The 21,341-nt window shown below is 37.9% G+C and overlaps 1 protein-coding gene across 2 annotated transcripts in view; it reads right to left on the reverse strand.

Annotated features, from left to right (window-relative positions):
• Positions 1 to 7,860: 7,860 nt before the first annotated feature.
• Positions 7,861 to 21,341, reverse strand: part of Wdr44 (WD repeat domain 44) — a 79,106-nt gene continuing 65,625 nt past the window's right edge. Inside the window, exons 20-21 of one of the 2 annotated variants that reach the window (XM_074063816.1) lie at positions 20,703 to 20,827; positions 7,861 to 9,044 (exon numbers count right to left, since the gene is read on the reverse strand). In XM_074063816.1, the coding sequence (XP_073919917.1) occupies positions 20,733 to 20,827 (95 nt within the window). In that variant the 3' untranslated portion in view covers positions 7,861 to 9,044; positions 20,703 to 20,732. Of the gene's footprint in view, positions 9,045 to 15,547; positions 20,828 to 21,341 lie in introns of those variants that run through there. The other variant, XM_074063815.1, reaches the window with a different exon arrangement.

The raw sequence follows: 21,341 nt of genomic DNA on the forward strand, positions 1-21,341 counted from the left end.
CTAAAGAGACCTTCAACTTCCTTCTGCCATTTCTTTTGGGAATCCCTTTTATACAATGGTGGTAAAGTCTAGCTGGGTGAACCTAAATCCAGTAATCTGGTTAACAGCTTCAGCACAATGATAGAAAGGTCTTTTTGTCAAAGACAGATAAGTGAGCCTGGCAAAGAGTAGGACGGGATGGGGAAAAGGGCCACACATAAGCAACGAGGCACATCTTCCTGGAGGTTCTGTTTTATTAGACAGTGTAATATTTTTAGATTGAAACACATCTGGGAACTGTGGGTGTAGCTCAGTGCCTAGCATGATCAAGGCCCTCGGTTTAATTCCCAGCACCACACAAAAAGAAAGAAGAGACCAAACTGAATATGATATAGAGTACAGAGCAAAATTTGCATGGGTTTTAAAAAGTAAAGCCTAAGACTTCAACAAAATTTTATGTTTGTAGCATTCATTCATATGCCCGTCTTTGGGATATTTCTGTGGAAAACATGGGAAGTAGCGAAGCATGCATATGCCATTAGATAGGCATTCAACTTCCCCTGTATCTGAACAATTAGCCTCTTCACAGAATAGCTGTCTGACTGTTCAGAGCGCACCAAAGGTTAACTCACAATGAGGTCCACTTTATCTAATGACTCAAGATTTATTCGACATGACTAAGTAAATAGGTGGTAATGATTTCTTTTCCCCCCCTCAAAGCTTGTGTAATGGGTTTTCTCCTTTACCTACTTTTTTTTTCATTTTTCTTTTATTATTCATATGTGCATACAAGGCTTGGTTCATTTCTCCCCCCTGCCCCCACCCCCTCCCTTACCACACACTCCGCCCCCTCCCTCTCCCCCTCCTCAATACCCAACAGAAACTATTTTGCCCTTATTTCTAATTTTGTTGTAGAGAGAGTATAAGCAATAATGGAAGGAACAAGGGTTTTTGCTGGTTGAGATAAGGATAGCTATACAGGGCATTGACTCACATTGATTTCCTGTGCGTGGGTGTTACCTTCTAGGTTAATTCTTTTTGATCTAACCTTTTCTCTAGTTCCTGGTCCCCTTTTCCTACTGGCTTCAGTTGCTTTTAAGGTATCTGCTTTAGTTTCTCTGCGTTAAGGGCAACAAATGCTAGCTAGTTTTTTAGGTGTCTTACCTATCCTCACCCCTCCCTTGTGTGCTCTCGCTTTTATCATGTGCTCATAGTCCAATCCCCTTGTTGTGTTTGCCCTTGATCTAATGTCCACATATGAGGGAGAACATACGATTTTTGGTTTTTTGAGCCAGGCTAACCTCACTCAGAATGATGTTCTCCAATTCCATCCATTTACCAGCAAATGATAACATTTCGTTCTTCTTCATGGCTGCATAAAATTCCATTGTGTATAGATACCACATTTTCTTAATCCATTTGTCAGTGCTGGGGCATCTTGGCTGTTTCCATAACTTGGCTATTGTGAATAGTGCCGCAATAAACATGGGTGTGCAGGTGCCTCTGGAGTAACAGTCTTTTGGGTATATCCCCAAGAGTGGTATTGCTGCATCAAATGGTAGATCGATGTCCAGCTTTTTAAGTAGCCTCCAAATTTTTTTCCAGAGTGGTTGTACTAGTCTACATTCCCACCAACAGTGTAAGAGGGTTCCTTTTTCCCCGCATCCTCACCAACACCTGTTGTTGGTGGTGTTTCTGATGATGGCTATTCTAACAGGGGCGAGGTGGAATCTTAGTGTGGTTTTAATTTGCATTTCCTTTATTGCTAGAGGTGGTGAGCATTTTTTCATGTGTTTTCTGGCCATTTGAATTTCTTCTTTTGAGAAAGTTCTGTTTAGTTCATGTGCCCATTTCTTTATTGGTTCATTAGTTTTGGGAGAATTTAGTTTTTTAAGTTCCCTGTATATTCTGGTTATCAGTCCTTTGTCTGATGTATATTTGGCAAATATTTTCTCCCACTCTGTGGGTGTTCTCTTCAGTTTAGAGACCAATTTTTTTGATGAACAGAAGCTTTTTAGTTTTATGAGGTCCCATTTATCTATGCTATCTCTTAGTTGCTGTGCTGCTGGGGTTTCATTGAGAAAGTTCTTACCTATACCTACTAACTCCAGAGTATTTCCTACTCTTTCTTGTATCAACTTAAGAGTTTGGGGTCTGATATTAAGATCCTTGATCCATTTTGAGTTAATCTTGGTATAGGGTGATATACATGGATCTAGTTTCAGTTTTTTGCAGACTGCTAACCAGTTTTCCCAGCAGTTTTTGTTGAAGAGGCTGTTATTTCTCCATCGTATATTTTTAGCTCCTTTGTCAAAGATAAGTTGCTTATAGTTGTGTGGCTTCATATCTGGATCCTCTATTCTGTTCCACTGGTCTTCATGTCTGTTTTTGTGCCAGTACCATGCTGTTTTTATTGTTATTGCTTTGTAATATAGTTTGAAGTCAGGTATTGTGATACCTCCAGCATTGTTCTTTTGACTGAGTATTGCCTTGGCTATTCGTGGCCTCTTGTGTTTCCATATAAATTTAACAGTAGATTTTTCAATCTCTTTAATGAATGTCATTGGAATTTTGATGGGAATTGCATTAAACATGTAGATTACTTTTGGGAGTATCGACATTTTTACTATGTTGATTCTACCAATCCATGAGCATGGGATATCTCTCCATTTTCTATAGTCTTCCTCAATCTCTTTCTTCAGAAGTGTATAGTTTTCCTTGTAGAGGTCTTTCACATCTTTTGTTAGGTTTACACCTAGGTATTTGATTTTGTTTGAGGCTATTGTAAATGGAATTGTTTTCATACATTCTTTTTCCGTTTGCTCATTGTTAGTGTATAGAAATGCTAATGATTTTTCTATGTTGATTTTATATCCTGCTACCTTGCTATAGCTATTGATGATGTCTAGAAGCTTCTGAGTAGAGTTTTTTGGGTCTTTAAGGTATAGGATCATGTTGTCTGCAAATAGGGATATTTTGACAGTTTCTTTACCTATTTGTATTCCTTTTATTCCTTCTTCTTGCCTAATTGCTCTGGCTAGGAATTCCAGTACTATGTTGAATAGGAGTGGAGATAGTGGGCATCCTTGTCTGGTTCCTGATTTTAGAGGGAATGGTTTTAATTTTTCTCCGTTAAGTATAATGCTGGCTTACCTACTTGTTTTTTGTCCTTGAGTTTTTGTGCAAGACTGTGGAATGTGTTTCTATTCAACTTGACTTGATGATGCCAGAAATCAAGTGTCATCAGAGAGATCTTTCTTATCAGGGCTTTGCAGGTTCAGTCTGTGATTGCAGTCAGACTGAAATTACAGCTCATAGGTTCCTCTTGCAGAATCTTAAAGAAGCCTTTGTCCTTTTGGAATTTTTTTTCCAACTGCTAACAGTAACCCCTGTTCTGTAAAGTGATTGCAGGGCATTTCTAATAGAACTGTGAAACACTCTGAGTTTCTAGAAAGACACATGGGTGGCATAGCATTCTAACAGAAACACAGAGACAGTCCATCCGTTAAAAATATTTCCTGAGTACTTTATACCAGGCATTGGGATAGGGACTGGGATTAAGCAGTTAGCAAAAACAGACACTATTCTCATGAAAACCACAGATTACTTCTTATTTTTGTTTGGCTGACATGCTTTTCTCATTATTTATTTTAGTTTCCTCCTTAAAGTGGGGTGACCACCATGCACTAAGAACATGTGTGAGATCTCAGTGTTATTTAGTCTGGTTTTCAGTTTCCACCTCTCAACAAAACCCCATTTTTTTAGCCTCTCCTGAGCTCCCAAAACAGAGGTGTTACTATGAAATTTTCATTTCCAGTGGTGTGCTTTTCTCCTTTGGGAGCAGCCAAGTTTCCTTGCCAGTGTCCAACATTGTAAAAAGATTGGAGATTACCTATATTTTGAAATTTTGTCTTCACGTATTAAAATTTCCAGTAGGTTGAGGGTGGTGGCTCACAGCTATAATCCCAGATACTCAAGAGGCCGAGTCAGGAGGAGTCAAGGCAAGCCCAGGCAGAGTTAAAGTGAGATGCTCTCTGAAAAACAAACATAATAAAAAGGACTGGGGGTGTGGCTCAAGTACAGCAGAAGGCCTTCAGTTTCACTTCCAGTGCCACAATAAATAAATAAGTAGCTGGGCTTGAGCCTGTAATCCTAGCTACTTGGGAGGCTGAGATTGGGAAGATCACAGTTTGAGGCCTGCTCGGGAAATAATTTGAGAGAATCCCATCTCCAAAATAACCAGAGCAAAATGGACTGGAGGTGTGGCTCAAGGGGTAGAGTATCTGCTTTGCAAGTGCAAAGCCCTGAGTTCAAACCCCAGCCCCACCAAATAAATACATACATAGGCAAATAAATTTTTAAAAAATGAAAAAAAATTAAGTTCCCAGTAACTTAGAGCCTTTAGGCATTTTATAGATACAATACAATATGCCTTGTGGTTATGGCCTGGCCATTTTCTATCTGAAAGTTCACTTGAATCACAAACGTGCAAAGTGGAGGCCTCCCCTGTTTTGTTCTGTGAGGTTTATTGCTCCCCAAAGCTTTGAAGGGGAGGCAGAACTAATGCGGTGTGTGGCTCCTACTCATTCAAAAGTTCCAGCAAACACTACCACAAGTGTTATCTACATCGTCTATGTGATCTGAGTCTTCATTAAAGCATTTCAGAGTGCCTACTCTGTGCCGGGGTACAAAGAACATTATATACTCTGCCTAGATTCTATTATTAGCATTTTAACTCACTTCTGCATGCTCTCTATCTGTATACATATTTTTTTGGAACCACTTGAGAGTGACATTATTTATGGTCTTTAAATACTGTAGTGTATTTTTATAAGAAGAAGGATATTCATTTACATAGCCACAGTAATTATCAAGTTCAATGTATTTATTTTTTGCATTACTTGTGTTTGAATTTCGGGCTTCATGTTTGCTAGGCAGGCACTGTGACCACTTGAGCCCCTCTCCCAGCCCTCAAGTTCCATTTGATACTGCCGTAGTAATTGTATGGAATCTAACTTCCACATCCCGATTTTGTGTATTCATCCACCGTGCCCTTTACAGAATGCCCTCCTTCCTCACAGGATCTAGTTTAGGATCAGGTGAGCTTGCAATTGTCCTGTGTCATGTTACTTCAGTCTTCTTTAATTTGGAAACATCTCCACAGATTTTTGTGAATGGAATGACATTAACATTTTTTATTATAAAATTTTTTATTAGGAAATATTCATTATATGGGGGATTCATAGTGACAATTCTGATTAAACTTATATTGTACATTGGTTACATTACCCCCTCATCTCTCCCTATCAGCCCCCTCCCCACTCCACTTAAAGCAATTGCAAGAGGTTTGTTTTGTTTCATATGGGTAGATGAAGTTCATCTAACATGTTCCATCACCTTAATCTCCTTCATTCACCCTCCCTCCCACTAGCACCCCCTCACTGTACCTATTTTACAGTCCTGGTTTTTGTTATTAATATTTAAGTTGACATTCAAAGGGGTGTCTCAATGTATGCCCACTGTGGGTATACTTTACTTTGGTCTGTTCAACCCCTTCCATTGCTCTCCCTTACCCCTTTACCTTCCACCCCCCGTTTCTCAACAGCTTTCAATACACATCCTATATCCTTTACCTTCTCATCTTATGTTATGCGATATTCCTGATGCTCTATTATTCTCTTTTCCTTTCCCTCTTTCCCCAAGTTCCATAGAGTAGTTCCAGTGTTACAAACCTGTTCTACATTTGAGTTTGTATATGATCATGCTTGTTTTTGTGTATGTTTATCTTTGGATTTTTCTTCCATGTATGAGAGAAAACATGTGTCTTTGGTGTTTCTGATCTTGGCTAAGTTAACTTAACATGTTCTCCAATTGCATCCATTTACCGTCAAACCCCATGACAATGACATTTTGAAGAATATAGTCCTCATCTCTTCCTCCTCCTCCTCCATTCAGGTGATGTATTCTCACCTGGAATACTATACAGGTGATGCTGGGCCTTTGTCAGAGTCTTAAGCTCAGAAGCAAGTTGTCTACTTGCTCCTCACTATCGATGTTCATTTCAATCATTTGGTCCAGGTGATGTCCAGTTTCATCACTGCATTGGCATTATTTTTGCCATGCAATTAACAAGCAGTCTGATGATTCTTATCTGAACCAATATTTGCTATGAAGGTTGTGAAATGCTGAGTTTCCAACTCTGTTGCTTCCTCCACATCCCACTGAATTGAATTCTATTTTGAGCAAGATCCTCCCAACCTGGTTTTATTTACTTAGCTTTTCATTTGCTTATTATTGCCATTGACTCATGGTTTTCTATTTTCTTAATATTTCCTAACTCATTACTATTCCTTTTTTTTGTTCTCAATTTGTCCCAGATTTGGCCAATGGGTCCTTCAAGCTGAATCCTGTCTTTTTCACAGACTCCCATCATTATTTTGTGCACTGTCATAATTTCTGGCAATAAAAATATGCTCCAGGTCCATCCTCTATCTACCTGACCCAGCCAATTCTCCAAGGAGCTCTGGTGCCCCAAGATCTTTGGACTTTGGCACGTAGCTCTTCCTATCACACCACAGCTGGGTCAGCCCTGCAAACACCAGGGCTATGCTTCTTGGATTGTTATGGAAAGCCGCATCTCTGAGAGGGTAGGATATTTTCTGGGGAGGCATGGGAAACAGAGTTGGTTAGAAAGTTGGCCAGAAAGCTAGAATTTTCTCTGGTGATCAAATGGCAATCAATGATGTTTCCTGATCAGAATTCTCAATTGTAAATTCCAGTAAAAAGAGCAGGAAGGAGGTGGGCCTAAAGACTGATACACAAAGCTTGGATTTATTAGTTGAAGACAAGACAGTCTGGACAAGGCAAATATATATTTGATTTCCTTATAGTGAAGTAAAAGAAAAATTATGTAAAACACATGAACTCATAGTCTTTTTCTATAATATAGTACCTTAGTATTAAGAAAAATGAAACCAACAGAAATCTCAATTTAATTTTCATTCATGTAACATCAATTTGTTCTACTGACTTATTTATTATTATTATTATTTTGCCAGGATTGACTACAAAAAGTGTAAGCAATTGGTTTAGCCTCATTTCCTTTCCGTGGTCCCCCCCTAGTGGAAGTGAACAGCAATGATAGCAAACAACAGCAAACACCAAGGAAAAAGAAACAAGGTGAATTAAGTGGTGAGATCACCAGTTAGAGCTGGAAGGACTTGAAATATCCTTGTGCCCAATCTCTTATTTTCCGATAGAGAAATTGAGGCCCAGGAAGGGGAAGTTAATGGCAGTACTGGAACACACTCTGTTTCCTAGAATGCACCATCATTTAAAAGACATTCTTGAAAAATTTTCTATTAAACATATTTGAATGCAGAAGAATTGACTTAAAATTTCTAATATTTTATCACCCAATACATACATACATACGTATATTTTTTCTCCAGAGCATAGTTTTCAGGAAATATTTCCAATATACATAATTCTATCCACTTCCGATTTTTTTTTTTTGTGTGTGGTACTGGGGTTTGAACTCAGGGACCACACCTTGAGCCACTCCGCTAGCCCTTTTTTTGTGGTGGGGTTTTTCGAGATAGGGTCTTGCAAATTATTTGCTCGGGCTGGCTTCAAACCTCAATTCTCCTGATCTCTGCTTCTTGAGTAGCTAGGATTATAGGTGTGAGCCACCTGCCATCTGGCTAAAAACATTTTTTTAAAATTAGGATATACTTGTTCTGCAGGGGGGATTCATTGTGACAATTTCAAATAGGCTTATATTGCACATTGGTTAGATCACCCCCACCGTCACTCCCCCTTGAGCCCCTTCCCACCCCACTTAAAGCATTTGAAAGAGGTTTGCTTTATTTTGTATATTTTTTGTGTGGTGCTTGGTATTGAACCCAGGGCCTTGAGCATGCTAGGCAAGAACTAAGATACACTCTCCAGCCCTTTCTGACACATTTTAAAACAGATATCTAAACTTTTACAATATAAATGAAAATATCAGAAAGGATGCAATTCTGGAATTCTATAAATACTTTAGAAGAAATCTTAAATTACCTTTAGTGGAATCTTAATGCCATAGTGATATTTTTCTTTTTTAATAACAGCTTTATTAAAACTTATTTCATATACCACCAGATTCATACTGACAGCTACCATCATTCCTTTAAAAAATGCAGACATTTTTAAATAGTTTAACAGTTGAGAACTTTGAATTTCAGGCCCATTCCTCCTCTCTAGCAGATTTTTACCTAATGCAACATATTTTATTTTCAAAAGTATTTATACTGATCATCCTGTTATCCTTCTTTGAAGCAAATATACCAAAACATACATTAACATTGAAATGACTTTTTAATTTCTTGTGACCATAATGCTCTGAATTTTCTCTTTAATTTAATTAGCTTTACAAGTTATATCAATACAAACCAACATAAATGTTAACAAAAATTTAATCAATGATTATGAAGCACAAGAAGTCATTTTTATTGGAGATTCAGCTCTAAATGAAGTGTATGGACTCCTTTTTAATTAGTTCATGTTTCTGTGGATTGCTGTTTCATGCTGTTAAGAACAGGGCTCAGCATCAACTTTCTTCCTGTTTTTCTTTTCTTTTATAGATACGAGCACGGAGGGCCTTAGTCACAAATTTAGATAGACGAGAATGGAACTTTTGTTACAGCAATGCCCTTCATTTCTGTGAGCTCTCTTTAAGTTATGTAGAAATGCTCTTTATCATAGTTACTTTTAAATGACTACTGGCACGTAAGTCCTCTTTCAATTTTGTTGAAAGCAATGAATGAACCACTTAGCTGGCAAAAAGATATGTTATCCCATTATTGGAGTCACTCATTTTCTCAGTACAAACCCTAGTATTTTCACTTGTCCCTGTTTGTCTCTCTGGAGGTTTTTACAACCAGCCATGCCCCATACTAAGTTTCAGGATAGGCGAGAAGTATGATTTTCTTTTGCCAGTGGAAAGCAAGCCATCATGAAAGGGGAGGTGGCAAGGAGAGTCTGCAGGATGCCCCTTCCTCAAGCAGATGGATTTTGGAAATCTGAGAACATATGAAAAAGAATGAGCTAGAAATCGATTCCTTTAAAACTATCTGTTCTAGAGCTGGGTGTGGTGGTACATGCCTGTAATCCAAAGCACCTGGGAGGCTGAGGCAAAAGAATAGAAAATTCAAGGGCAGTCTGAGCTACAGTGAGACCCTGTGTCAAAGAAAAAAAAATCCCCCCATAAAACCAAATAACAAAAGATCCAAAACAACAACAAAAAACCTACCTGTTTCTACAAATGCTATGCACCATCAGGAATATGTGCACTTATCTTTTCAGCTACTCCAACCCAGGGCTTTTGAATTTTGGTGCTTGTCAGATTTCAGATTGTAAATAGACAAATTCCAGACCCTACTCCCAGTCATTGATTCTGGAGGTCTGGGATTTGGTCCAGGGTTCTGCATTCTGAGCACTCCTCCTCTTCTCCCTCCATCTGATTCAGAGTGTCTATGCTGAGGAAAGCTTGAAGGAGAGTGTAAGGTGCAGAGGGCAGTGTGTCTATAGGGTGTAAGCACACACAGGCCTCACCTCGTGTCTTTTCTTAGCTTAGATCAATGGCAGGCCTCTGAATAAGGATAAGGTTGCTGTCTAGTTGGTTCTATGCCACACTAATACTATTCCTATGTCTTAGTTAAATGCATCTGGAATAATGCCTTCCCCTTTCCCACACCTTTCTCCTTCCTCACGTGGCAGATGATAGGTTCTCCGTAATAGCTCATGTACTATGGATTAGTCCACAGGTCAAAGGAATGTTGTGTGTCTTTCAAGAATGATTACTGATAGTGGTTATGCTGGTGCTGGCTTGTGAGAAATGATTGTTAAATTTGCAAGCATGGGTTGGTGGTGTGGCTGAAGTGGTAGAGCACCTGCCTAGCAAATGTGAAGCTGTGAGTTCAACCCCCAATACTGCCAAAAAAATATTGCAAGCCATTTCTTAAAGTCATAATTCAATTTCATTATTACAATAAAATATAATAAAGATAAAGGTAATTAATACTCAAAACTCATTGCTTCCTAATTATTTTACTATGTTGTGCTATGGCATGTTACACTGACAGTATTGACAGTAGTAGAAACACTATTAACAGTATGCTAGTGTGTACCATATTATAGGTGATGTCACATTGTTAACTTGAAAATGGCCATGTAGGGAGGATTTACACCATGGAAATTGGCAAATGCTACTAATCAATCCGGGCTTTTTTGGGGGTGGATGAGAGAACTCACTAATAAGCATAACATTAACTGGCACACCACTGACGGGTCATAGGCCTTGGGTAATCCATGACCCTACTTGTCTGTCTCTTGGCCTTTATCCAAATGAATTAGCTGCTTGAACTTCTATTCCTAGCTCAGAGATTCTTAAACTTAGGGGTGAGAAACAATCCCTTACAAAGTTGTTGAAAACAGATTCCTGCTTTCCTTTTCCCAGAGATTGTGATTCACTATGACCCAGGAATCCACAGGTTTAATGAGCCCCTATCCTGTCCCATGCTTCTAAGGGGAGGTGTGAAACAGACAGGTCATAAATCTGACCACGACTTTTGAAGACCGAATCAGACTGAGAGGACCTTAAAAAGGAAAACCAAAATGTCTTTTTCTTGACACTAATGTATGTGAGTAAAATGCTTTCATGTTATTATTTATATTTATAAGCTTAAAATAAATCCTTTACCCAATAGAGATGCATGAAAGCTTGGCTAACTGAATCCATCCTCTAATGGTTTCTTCCTTTGATTTACTGAATGCTCAGGTCAAGGCAAAAATTGAGACAATAAAGTCACAGATCATTTCTAATCTTTTCAGTTACTTAATCTTTTTCATATCATGCAGCAGACTCAACTTAGATTGCAATTTGTTGAGCAAGTAATCCTTGCAAGACCTTGTGATCGACTATGGGTGAAGTCAATCCCTAAAAATCAATGATTATGTGTAATGACTATCTACCTCAACTTGACTCCCAGTTGGTATTAAGACTTGCCACCACTTTCCATTCCTATTGCCATATATGTCTGTCCCAGATGCTGCTACTTCTGCAGTCTGTCTGCCCATTGCCCCCAACTTCAGGGTTTATCACTCCTTCTTTTGCCATACCCAGAGCTTCATTAGGACTAAGTGTACCTTTCTTTTTGCCTCATCCAAACTTCACCTTGCAGAAGACTGTTAAGGATCCTGACTTACCAAGGCTAAATTCAATTTAAGTTCTCTTGGCCCATAATTTATTTTTTCTTGAGACAGTATCTCACTATGCTGGCCAGGCTGGCCTTGAACTCTTGATCCTACTATCTCAGTCCTCCAAGTAGCTGGGATTATGGTGTCCACCACCGTACTCAGCCTTGGCTATAATTTTAATAGTTGAGCTTTAAACAGGTTTAGAAAATAGGTTCAGTTCTACCTTGCACTGAGTAGTTTCATAAATCTTAGGTTAAGTTCACCATTCACTAAAAACTTAATATCTGAAATCTGGGTATTTAGCAGATAAAGTCAATTAATTCCTGTTTTTTAGTTCCCTTTGTTTGGTTCTGATCCTAACAGAAGCAAAGCACCTTCATCTGCCACAAGGTTCCTCCTCCACTTTCCCACTCCCCCAACTAGGGATGGGTGAAAACCTAAGGTATTATGTTCTTCTGTCAATTTAAAATTTTGGGCTTGGTCTTCCTATCCAGAAAGGGAATATGCCCTGCATTATTTTAAAGGTGCCACTTACAGGAAATTATATTTAGTAATCAAGCTGATACACAGATTACAAAAAATATTAGGGAAAATAATTCTCAATATACCACTTTGGGGCATGGTTACTTTGAGATTCTGGGAGTAGAACTCAGTCACTGACTGCCATTCTGGTGCAGATCAAAGATCACTATTTATACTGTCAGTAGAGGTGTGAATAAAAGAATAAGAAAGTGAGCAAATCCTCACTTCTGAAGGATTGCTGACGAGCACATGGACCATTAGAGTTAGAAAGAATCTTAGTCTTCACACCTCAGTGTATTAGGCTCTGAGTCAGGTGGTGCCAGAATCAGGGGCTCCCAATTCTTTTGCAGGGCACCATATAATTCATGATACTGCTTCTCCTTCAGGGTTCATGCTTTATACCTTGATTTTAAGGATCTACTTCTTTAAGTCAATTATTAGAAATCTTGCAATATATACACCTCTGCTTCTGTCTCCTATTGCTATTCATAGTAATAAGAACAGGTTCATCCTGAATGTTATCCAAGTTGCTTAGACTGTGTATCTATTATAGAGCATGATTATTATTCCAATTATATTGTATAGTTATATAAACTCTTGAAATACATATGCACAAAAATGAAGTTAAATATTCTAAAATATTAACACAAACTATCTGAATTATGGCATTAATAAAGTATAAACAAATAATTATATTTTTGATATATGCCAAATTTTCTCATTGCCGGTAGAAATGCAAAATGGCATAGTTGTTGTGAAAAACAGGTTTGCAGTTCCTCCAAAAGTTAAACATATGACCCAGCAATTCTACTCTTCGGTATATACCCCGGGGAAATGAAAACAAACGCCCACACAAAAAATTGTGCATGAATGTTCAGAATATCATCATTCATAATAGCCAACGACTGGAAACAACTCAAATGTCCATCAACTGATGAATGGATAAACAAGTACCATGAATTATTTAGAAACGAAATAGGATGAAGTCCTGCCTGATTCATGCTACAACATGAATAAACCTTGAAAACACTATGCTGAGTGAAAGAAGCAAAGCACAAAGGGCTCCATGTTGTTTGGCTTGTCTTACATAAAATGTTCACAATAGGTACATCTCCATAGAGACAAAAAGTACATCAGTGGGATGGGGGAAGGGAAGTGAAAAGTGACTGCTAATGGGTACAGGGCTTCTTGTGCAATGATGAAAATGTCCTAAACTTGGTGGTAACAGTTGCACAAATCTAAAATATTAATTGAATTGAGACGCTTTATGTGGGTAAATTTTGCAGAGTATAAAGCTATATAAAAATTTCCAAAGATTTTACATAGTGCATGTGAATGAGTGAATTTCGATTTTAGGACTTTATTTTAGTCCTGGATATGTCTCAACTTACATGCTTATCAACTCCTCATAAGTCCCGACATTCTGTGCCACTAATCTGCCCCACTTTTGAGCTGGTTTGTCTGTTTTAGATGTATTTCACGTGTAACTTTAAACACAGGACCTTCAAAAATAGCTACCAGAAAATTAATTTTACTTTCAATTTTCCAGTTTCCCATTGTTATACAGTTTTAACATTTAAAAAATCTTATTTTAAAGCTGGATGTGGTGGTACACACCTGTAGTCCCAGCAATTTGGGAGACAGAGGCAGACGGATCACTTCAACCCAGGAGCTGGGGGTGGGGACAGCCTGGGCAACAACATAGCAACACCCTGTTTTTTAAAAAATTAATGAGCCGGGTGCCACTGGCTCATGCCTGTAATCCTAGCTACTCAGGAGGCAGAGATTAGGAGAATTGCGGTTCGAAGCTAGCCTGGGCAAAATAGTTCGAAAGACCCTATCTCGAAAAAACCCATGACAAAAAAGGGCTGGTGGAGTGGTTCAAGGTGAAGGCCCTGAGTTCGAGCCCCAGTACCACACACAAAAAAAAGTTAATAATGAATTCTTGGGGTAGTGCTATGGCCTGAATTGTATTTCTTCAACATTCATGTGTTGACCCCATAACCTCTAGTGCCTCTGGATGTGATTTGTTTGGTGAGAGGGCCTTTAAAGAGGTAAATGACTCATTAAAATGAGGTCATTAGGTTGGGGCCTAATCCAATCTGACTGCTGTCCTTATCAAAAGGGAGACTGGAAAATCCAAAGATACCAGGCATTTATGTGTACAGAGGGAGGTCTGTCTGAAGAGGAAGCAGAAGGGTGGCCATGTGCAAGCCAAAGAGTGAGGCCTCAGAAGAAATAGAACCTTGGTCTTAAACTTTCAACATCCAGAACTGTTAGGAGTTAATTTGCTGTTTAAGCCACGTAGGCTGTGATATTTGGTATGGCAGCCCTGGCAAACTAATATAGCAGTTAAGGGTTTGTCAGACTTCTGTAAAGGTCTACAGCAAACACCAATGACCAATAATGCACTCAACGTTTTTTTTGGGCAATAGTGGGGTTTGAAGTCAGGTGTTCTACCACTTGAGCCATTCGCCAGCATTTTTTTGTGTTGAATATTTTCAAGATAGGGTCTTGTGACCTATTAGCCGGGGCTGGCTTTGAACAGTGATTTCTGCCTGCTGAGAAGCTAGCAATACAGGCGTTGAGCCACCAGTGCCTGGTGCAGTCAACTGTTAAAGTGTCCATTAAAATGGTTTTACCTCCATCAGGAGAGAGAGTCAAGTTATTCATAATTAGAGACTAGATTTCGTATTTTCTAATGAATTACTAATTCCTCAAGATGTCATTAAATTTTGTGTGTTTTAAGTACATTTGCTTTTTGGTAACTCAGAATATAACCAAGGAGGAATGCATAGAGAACTGCATTTCTCTCAGTCTGACTTTCATAGCTCTATCTACACACACACACACACACACACACACACACACACACACACACACACACACAGAGAATTCAGTAAATGGAATGGCAGAGGTAAGAAAATCAGAGAAGACTCTTTTAGTCATGTTTCCTCTATTACAGTCGCTCAAGGACTTGACCCAGAGCAAGCACTTGACATTTGCTGAATGTGTGAAACCTTAGTGCAACGAGGCAGAATTATAAAACCGCATCAGGATAGTGATAAGCATTTTTTTTCAGTACTGGGGTTTGAACTCGGGGCTTCATTCTTGCTAAGCAGGCACTCTACCACTTGAGCCACACCCTCAGCCTTTTTTTGCTTTATTCTTTTTTGGACAGAGTCTGCCTTTTTTTTCTTGGGGCTGGCCTCAGATATGATCCCTACTAATGTAGCTGGGATTTTGGGCTTATTTGTTGAGATAGAGTCTCCCTAACTTTTTCCCTGGGCCATCCTTGAACTATGATTCTCTATATCTCCACATCCTGAGTAGCTGGGATTACAGATGTGAGTCACTGTGTCTGGCCTATTGGTAAGCATCTTAAAGCAATGTAAGAAGCCCAATGCAGAATTTGCTGAGTGCTGATTATTTACAATAGTATGACTGTATGTATCATCAAAGCCCAATAGATTTTGTTAGAGGAACAGATAATTTAAGTGAATCTAATATTAAGAATGTACTGTGGGTAGAGAAGGGTGCTGACCTATGTAAATGGAGTTCTGACAGGAATCTATGATATCAAAAACCAAAAGATGTACACCAACAGTATACTCTCATTAGTAAAGTGTTTCTTATTGGGATACAAGTTAGAAATTTTGAAAATGCTGAATGTTATGTTGGGATTGAACAAATAAATGGATGGTAAATGATGGAAGGCAGGTTTTTCATTGTTGGAAAAACAGGTTACAGATAAGCAAGGGAGGGTGCTACAATGATCCATGTGTTAATGAATTGGAGTCAGGTATCAGTATGAACTCGTATTTAATAGAAATGGTCCAAAACATCCAGAGATGTATATGTACACAGATTGATATACACACATTTGTTTGCTCTGCTTACTGAGACAGCCTAAGAGAAACAACATTTCAGTAGTAATGTACATACCTGCCACCCAGGTTTTGGTATCTAATACCATTCGTTTATAGAAGGAACCAGGGCTCCTTGGATAAATGCATAATTCTAATGAGCAGGGCAAGGAATATGCAAGATGAGTACTGAGAAATGACAAAGTAGAGAAGTGCTGAAAAAGTAGAAAAGAAGAAAGGAGAATGAGGGCCATGTTGAAAAGACACAGGAGCCTACCTCAAAGAACTCCAAAGGAACCCTTATTGGTGGAACGTAAATTAGTTCAACCACTATGGAAAACAGCATGGAGGTTCCTCAAAACACTAAAAATAGATCTGTCATATAATCATGTTATATCACTCCTGGGCATATATCTGAAGGAATATAAGACAGCATTCAATAGAGATACCTGCACACCCATTTTTATTGCAGCACTATGCACAACAGCAGAACTATGGAAACAGCCCAGATACCCTACAACTGATGAATGGATTAAGAAAATGTGATATATATATAATATACCTATACATCTATCTATCTATCTATCTATCTATCTATCTATCTATCTATCTATCTATCTATCTAACTAAAGAGACCACATTACACATTTCCAATAGTGGGCTTGTTAGAGGAGAAGACTAGGAGAGGAGGGAGAGAATGATAAGAGTGAATAATGAAATAAAGCACATTTGTATAGAAAGATACAATGAAACACCCTGAAAACTGCTGAACAATATGGGGTAGGGGGGAAAGGTAAGGAAGAGTAATAGAGGGGGTTAGACTGATTAAAGTACAATATATTTACAGGCAAAATACCAAGGTAAAACCATATCAAACAATGAACAGACACGTAAACAATGAAGAACATGAATGTAAAACAGGTCATGTTAAGGGGAGGATACTAGAGGGAGGGTGGAGGGAAAGTGAGGAGGGTAAAGGAGGGTGAATATAGTTGATGTATTTTCTACACACATATGAATATGGAACACTGAAACATGATGAAGTCATTTTAAGAAGGGGGAGGGGATGAGGAAGAATAATGGAGGGAATGAACCAAACTGGGGTACATTATATACATACATGGAAATGTCATGACAAAAATCCCTGTACAACTATAAGCTAATAAAAACATTTAAAAAAGATATCTATACTAAAATATTTATTTAAAGTAAAAATGTATAATGTGTCTAAATGCAATGTGGCCTCCTGGATTGGATCTTAGAGCAGAAAAAGGATATTAGTGGGAAAATTGGTACAATCTAAATAAAGTCTGGCATCTACCTAATAATAATGTACCAGTGTTGTTTTCTTATTTTTGATGAATATATTACAGCAATATAAGGTGTTACCATCAGGGGAAATGGGGTAAAGAGTACATCAGAGCTCGGTACTTTCTTTTTTTATTTTGCAATGCTGAAAATTGAACACAAGGCCTTTCACACATCTGGTCAAGCACTTTTGTGAGAACTCTGTATTTACTTAGTAACTTTTCTGTAGCTCGGAAGTGATTCCAAAATAAAAAGAAAACAATATAATGCAGGGTAGATGAATGTACTAGCAAAATAGATCTGCTTAGACCACTCTGCACAAGGCACTTGATTTGTGGTGAGTCTCTCCCCTGGTCTCCACGCATATCCTAATGTTGGCTATGCTGAATCAACATGAATGCATTTCCTGTGCATGCAATTACTGCAGAAAAGTGGATGTGGCAAACAGGAGAATCCTGGGTTCCCCAGGAAACTAGACAACCTAAATCTAGAAAAAGAAACAAGACAAAAAGAGCCGAGTTTCAGAACTGAAGAGAGTAAGAGAGCAGTTGGAAGGATGTCTATTAACCATACAGTTAGTTCAAAACAGAAGACAAACATTTTTTCAGGAAATAAGACAGTGATTCCCAATTGGAAATGGGGAGAGCCAGAAACCAAGGAAAATGCTAATACAATGGGTATTCCATTTTCTATCTTACCTATGACTTACTCATTAATTCTTCTACATCCATATTATCCTTGCTGCTTCTATTAGATTAACAGCAAATGGCCTGAGAATCATGTGGCTGGCTGCCATGAGTTCCTAGGAATGGCGGAACAGAGATAGGCAGAGAAGAGGACATATCTAGGGGCCCCTTGCTGGAAAAACAGTGCTGAGCCTCTTGTTTCTGTGGCCATTTTCTCCACTGTGAGCTCTCTGGCACAGGGATTCTGTCTTATTCTTTTCTAGGCTCATGAGTTTTCTGTACATAGCAGGTGCTTAGTACAAAATCTACTTAATGAATAAGGCAGGAAGCTGAAACCAGTGCAACTGGGCAAGTTTTTTGAAAACCTATGAGGAAACCATTCAATCCCAAACATGCCTTCAGCTTTAGTCCCATAATAATTAAGGCAATTAAGATATTTTGATAATTTCATTTTATACTCCAATGGAAGACATGGAATCTGACTCTCAAAATAATAAATTGGAAATAGAATTTGAGAGATGGATATATTGTTAAACATACATTTCAAAGAATAAAATGCTATTATCTGGCTATACAATTTGAAGAACAGTGAAAAATGGCATGCTAAATTATGTCGGGTAATTAATTTTTCATCCCAATTAAGGTAAACAAGACAGGGGGAAAGGCTCATTATAACTCTTCAAAGAGCTCTGAATGAAAGATAGAACTCGTTTATCTGGGACAGTGGTTCTCAGCCTGCTGCAGCAAATCCATGATGAGATTTTCACTGAAGAAGAAATTGGGAAATAAGGAACAGAATTACTTTTTTCAAAAGGTAGGTTTACTCATTTTTGTAGATGGTTTGTTGCTCTAAGATTATGAGTGTGCTCAACCTACTTGATTTTTAATATTAAAACATTCTCTTTTATGAAGAGGGCACAGTAGACAGTGAAGGCTTAAAAAAGTGCCGAGTAGGCAAGAAAGAGCCCTGTGTCAATCCCTAAAATGCGATGTGTCCACAAAATCCCTGCATATAGAAGCTCCTTTTATTGTCTCAGAACTCAGGGATTTGAGAGAGGCAACAAGAAATGCACATTTGTTGAGTACATCTACTCGCTAAGCCTCAAGCTCAACACACATACATCTTTACAGTCTGAGTTAGATATTCTCATATCTATTCTATTTTCTATTAAGAAAATAGAAGACAACATAGGATAAATAACAAGCCCAAGGAATGTGTTAACAGAGGGAACCAAATCCAAGTTTATCTAATTCTAACATCTGTGCTCTTTCCTACAATACTGCATCATTTACAGAGAGTTTCTAACACTAACTTTAGGGAGGAAGAGTTTTCAATTGTTCTTGTATACATCTTGATGCTGCCTTTGCAGTCTCACTTTTTTTTTTTTTGCAGAGGTTGGAAAGATTTTATTTGTAGAGAATTTAGTTGGAGAAAAGAGAAGAGAAAGACTGCATATTGGAGAATTCAGGGGGACCCGGAAACTGGTGATTTCGTAGTCTCACTTTTTGACTTGTAACTTTTATATAGCCATAGCAAGTGTCAGTATTATGCTCTTAAGCTTGCATCCCAACTAGTTTTGTCTTTTGTTCAGGTAACAATTTAATACCTATCAGGAAGTATACCCTGGTTATCTGCAGTTACTAGCACCACAGCAGGCTATTAACGCTCAGACAGAAGTTAGTGAAAGCCACACTGCATTAACCAGTTGAAGACATCAAGTTCCAAAAAAAAAAAAAATGAGCCGGGTATGATGGTACACACCTGTAATCTCAGCACTTGGGAGGCTGAGGCAAAAGTATCAGAAGTTTGAGGCCAGCTTGGGCTACACAGTGAAATTCTGTCTCAAAAAAAAAAAAAAAACCCAAAAAAGAAACCTACCCCCCAAAAGACATAAAAGCAGACAGATGAAATCTTAGTAGTCTTCACTTTAGAATTATACTTTAAAATTTTCTGAAGGCATGTTGCTAATGCATTATAATTTAGGAATCTAAAATCTCATCTTGTTTGCTAAAAATAAAATTATTAAAACAAGAGTTTGTTTTCCTTTGCATCCCTTGATTTACTGGCCATCTGAAAGTAAGTCACATTTATAACAAGTGTTGGTGACCAACATTTAATAATACATATTTAATTTTCAGAAACATATGCTAACCATCAACAACATGATCAGGGTGTCATTGCCCCAGATGTTATTTCATTGGTACATTATATTGATATTTACAAGGGCTTTCAAATTCAACAACACAAAACAAAAACTTTTTGAAAACTACAATGCTTAAAAAATGTAAACAGTTCATTTTTACATTATTGTAAAAAAGAAGACTCACTCCTTAATGTGGCTTATTTTTTTAAGTGAGCAAAGCCTGGTGCTCATGGACAAAGAATGAAAAGAATTCTTTACATAGAAACATTGTGCTCCAGTGTGGCAAAGAAAAAAAATTATATATATATATATATATATATATATATATATGTGTGTGTGTGTGTGTGTGTGTGTGTATATATATATATATATATACACACATATACATATACAAAGAAAAGAATCTCAAGTCCACAATTTAGATCAAAAAAATCTTGTCCTCAAATTGAGAAATTTATAAAAACCATTTACATATGGTTATTGACCTATTCAAAACCTATATAACATTTTTCAAAACAATAGCTCAGTCAAAAGAGACCACATTTTCTTAAAAATGAAATTTTGTGCAAAAGAAATTGTTTAAGCTAGAAACAAGACTATCCCCCAGCAAGAGGCCAAAAGAGCCACTAAAATAATTTAACTTTGTTAGATTTAGTGCATGTAACCAAAAGGCACACACAAGTGATTAATATATTAATATCTTTTCATGCAGAAACCTGTGCATGTTCATAATTATATAACAAAAACACAAATATAACAAAGCATAAAGCCTAATGGTTGGCAATGTTAATCTAGTCACATTCTTTTCTAGTCTACTAGTTTAGGGTTTCCTAGATTACTAACACTGCCTCTCAAAAATATATTATATTTGAACAACTTTCAATAAAAGTTAAAAAAGGATGTTAACCTGAAACACTACATAATATTTTTTTCAGTTCTGATACATATAAACTTACTGATATGTTTATTTTAAATGTCATTGCAAATTAAGATACATTTTTCCTTTTGTTAATAAACACTTTGATTGCTCCAGTGAAGTCAGCGGAGAGAAGAACTTCTGTGTTATCTGTCTTCACAATACCTTAAAAGCACAGAAAAAAGGGTTTTAATTGATTTTAAAGGAATATGTAGCCTGCCACAATTACCACAAGCCCATGACCCCTCTGCCTTTAAAGGAAGATACTCTCCCCACAGTCTCTTTTCTGGCTCACTTCAGAACCCTTTCATCCTCCTGTACGTTTCCTCAAGGGTCTCTGAAGCTTTATAGCTATTCTTTCCCTGGCTTGGGAATATTCCAGTTCCTTGAGTCCTGGATGTCTGGATTTACTCTCAGGCTTCTAAGTATTCTAATGCTTCCACTCCATTGCAAGAGCCAATGTGTTATTCAGCTGTAGGACTAGAATGATAGCAGAATGGGATCAGCAGGGCAAGTCTTGTTACTAGGGGTCTCTAATGAGGTTGACAGTATGGCTTATTGTACTGCAGACATACTGAAACTGCCATGAAATGAAGTACACACATTTGTTTTGTGAACGCTGACAGCATCTCTTCTCTTTTATGGTCCACACTGAAGATACACTTGCCTCTTAGATTTG

Source organism: Castor canadensis, chromosome X, assembly GCF_047511655.1.
Source record: "Castor canadensis chromosome X, mCasCan1.hap1v2, whole genome shotgun sequence".
Lineage (NCBI taxonomy): Eukaryota > Metazoa > Chordata > Mammalia > Rodentia > Castoridae > Castor > Castor canadensis.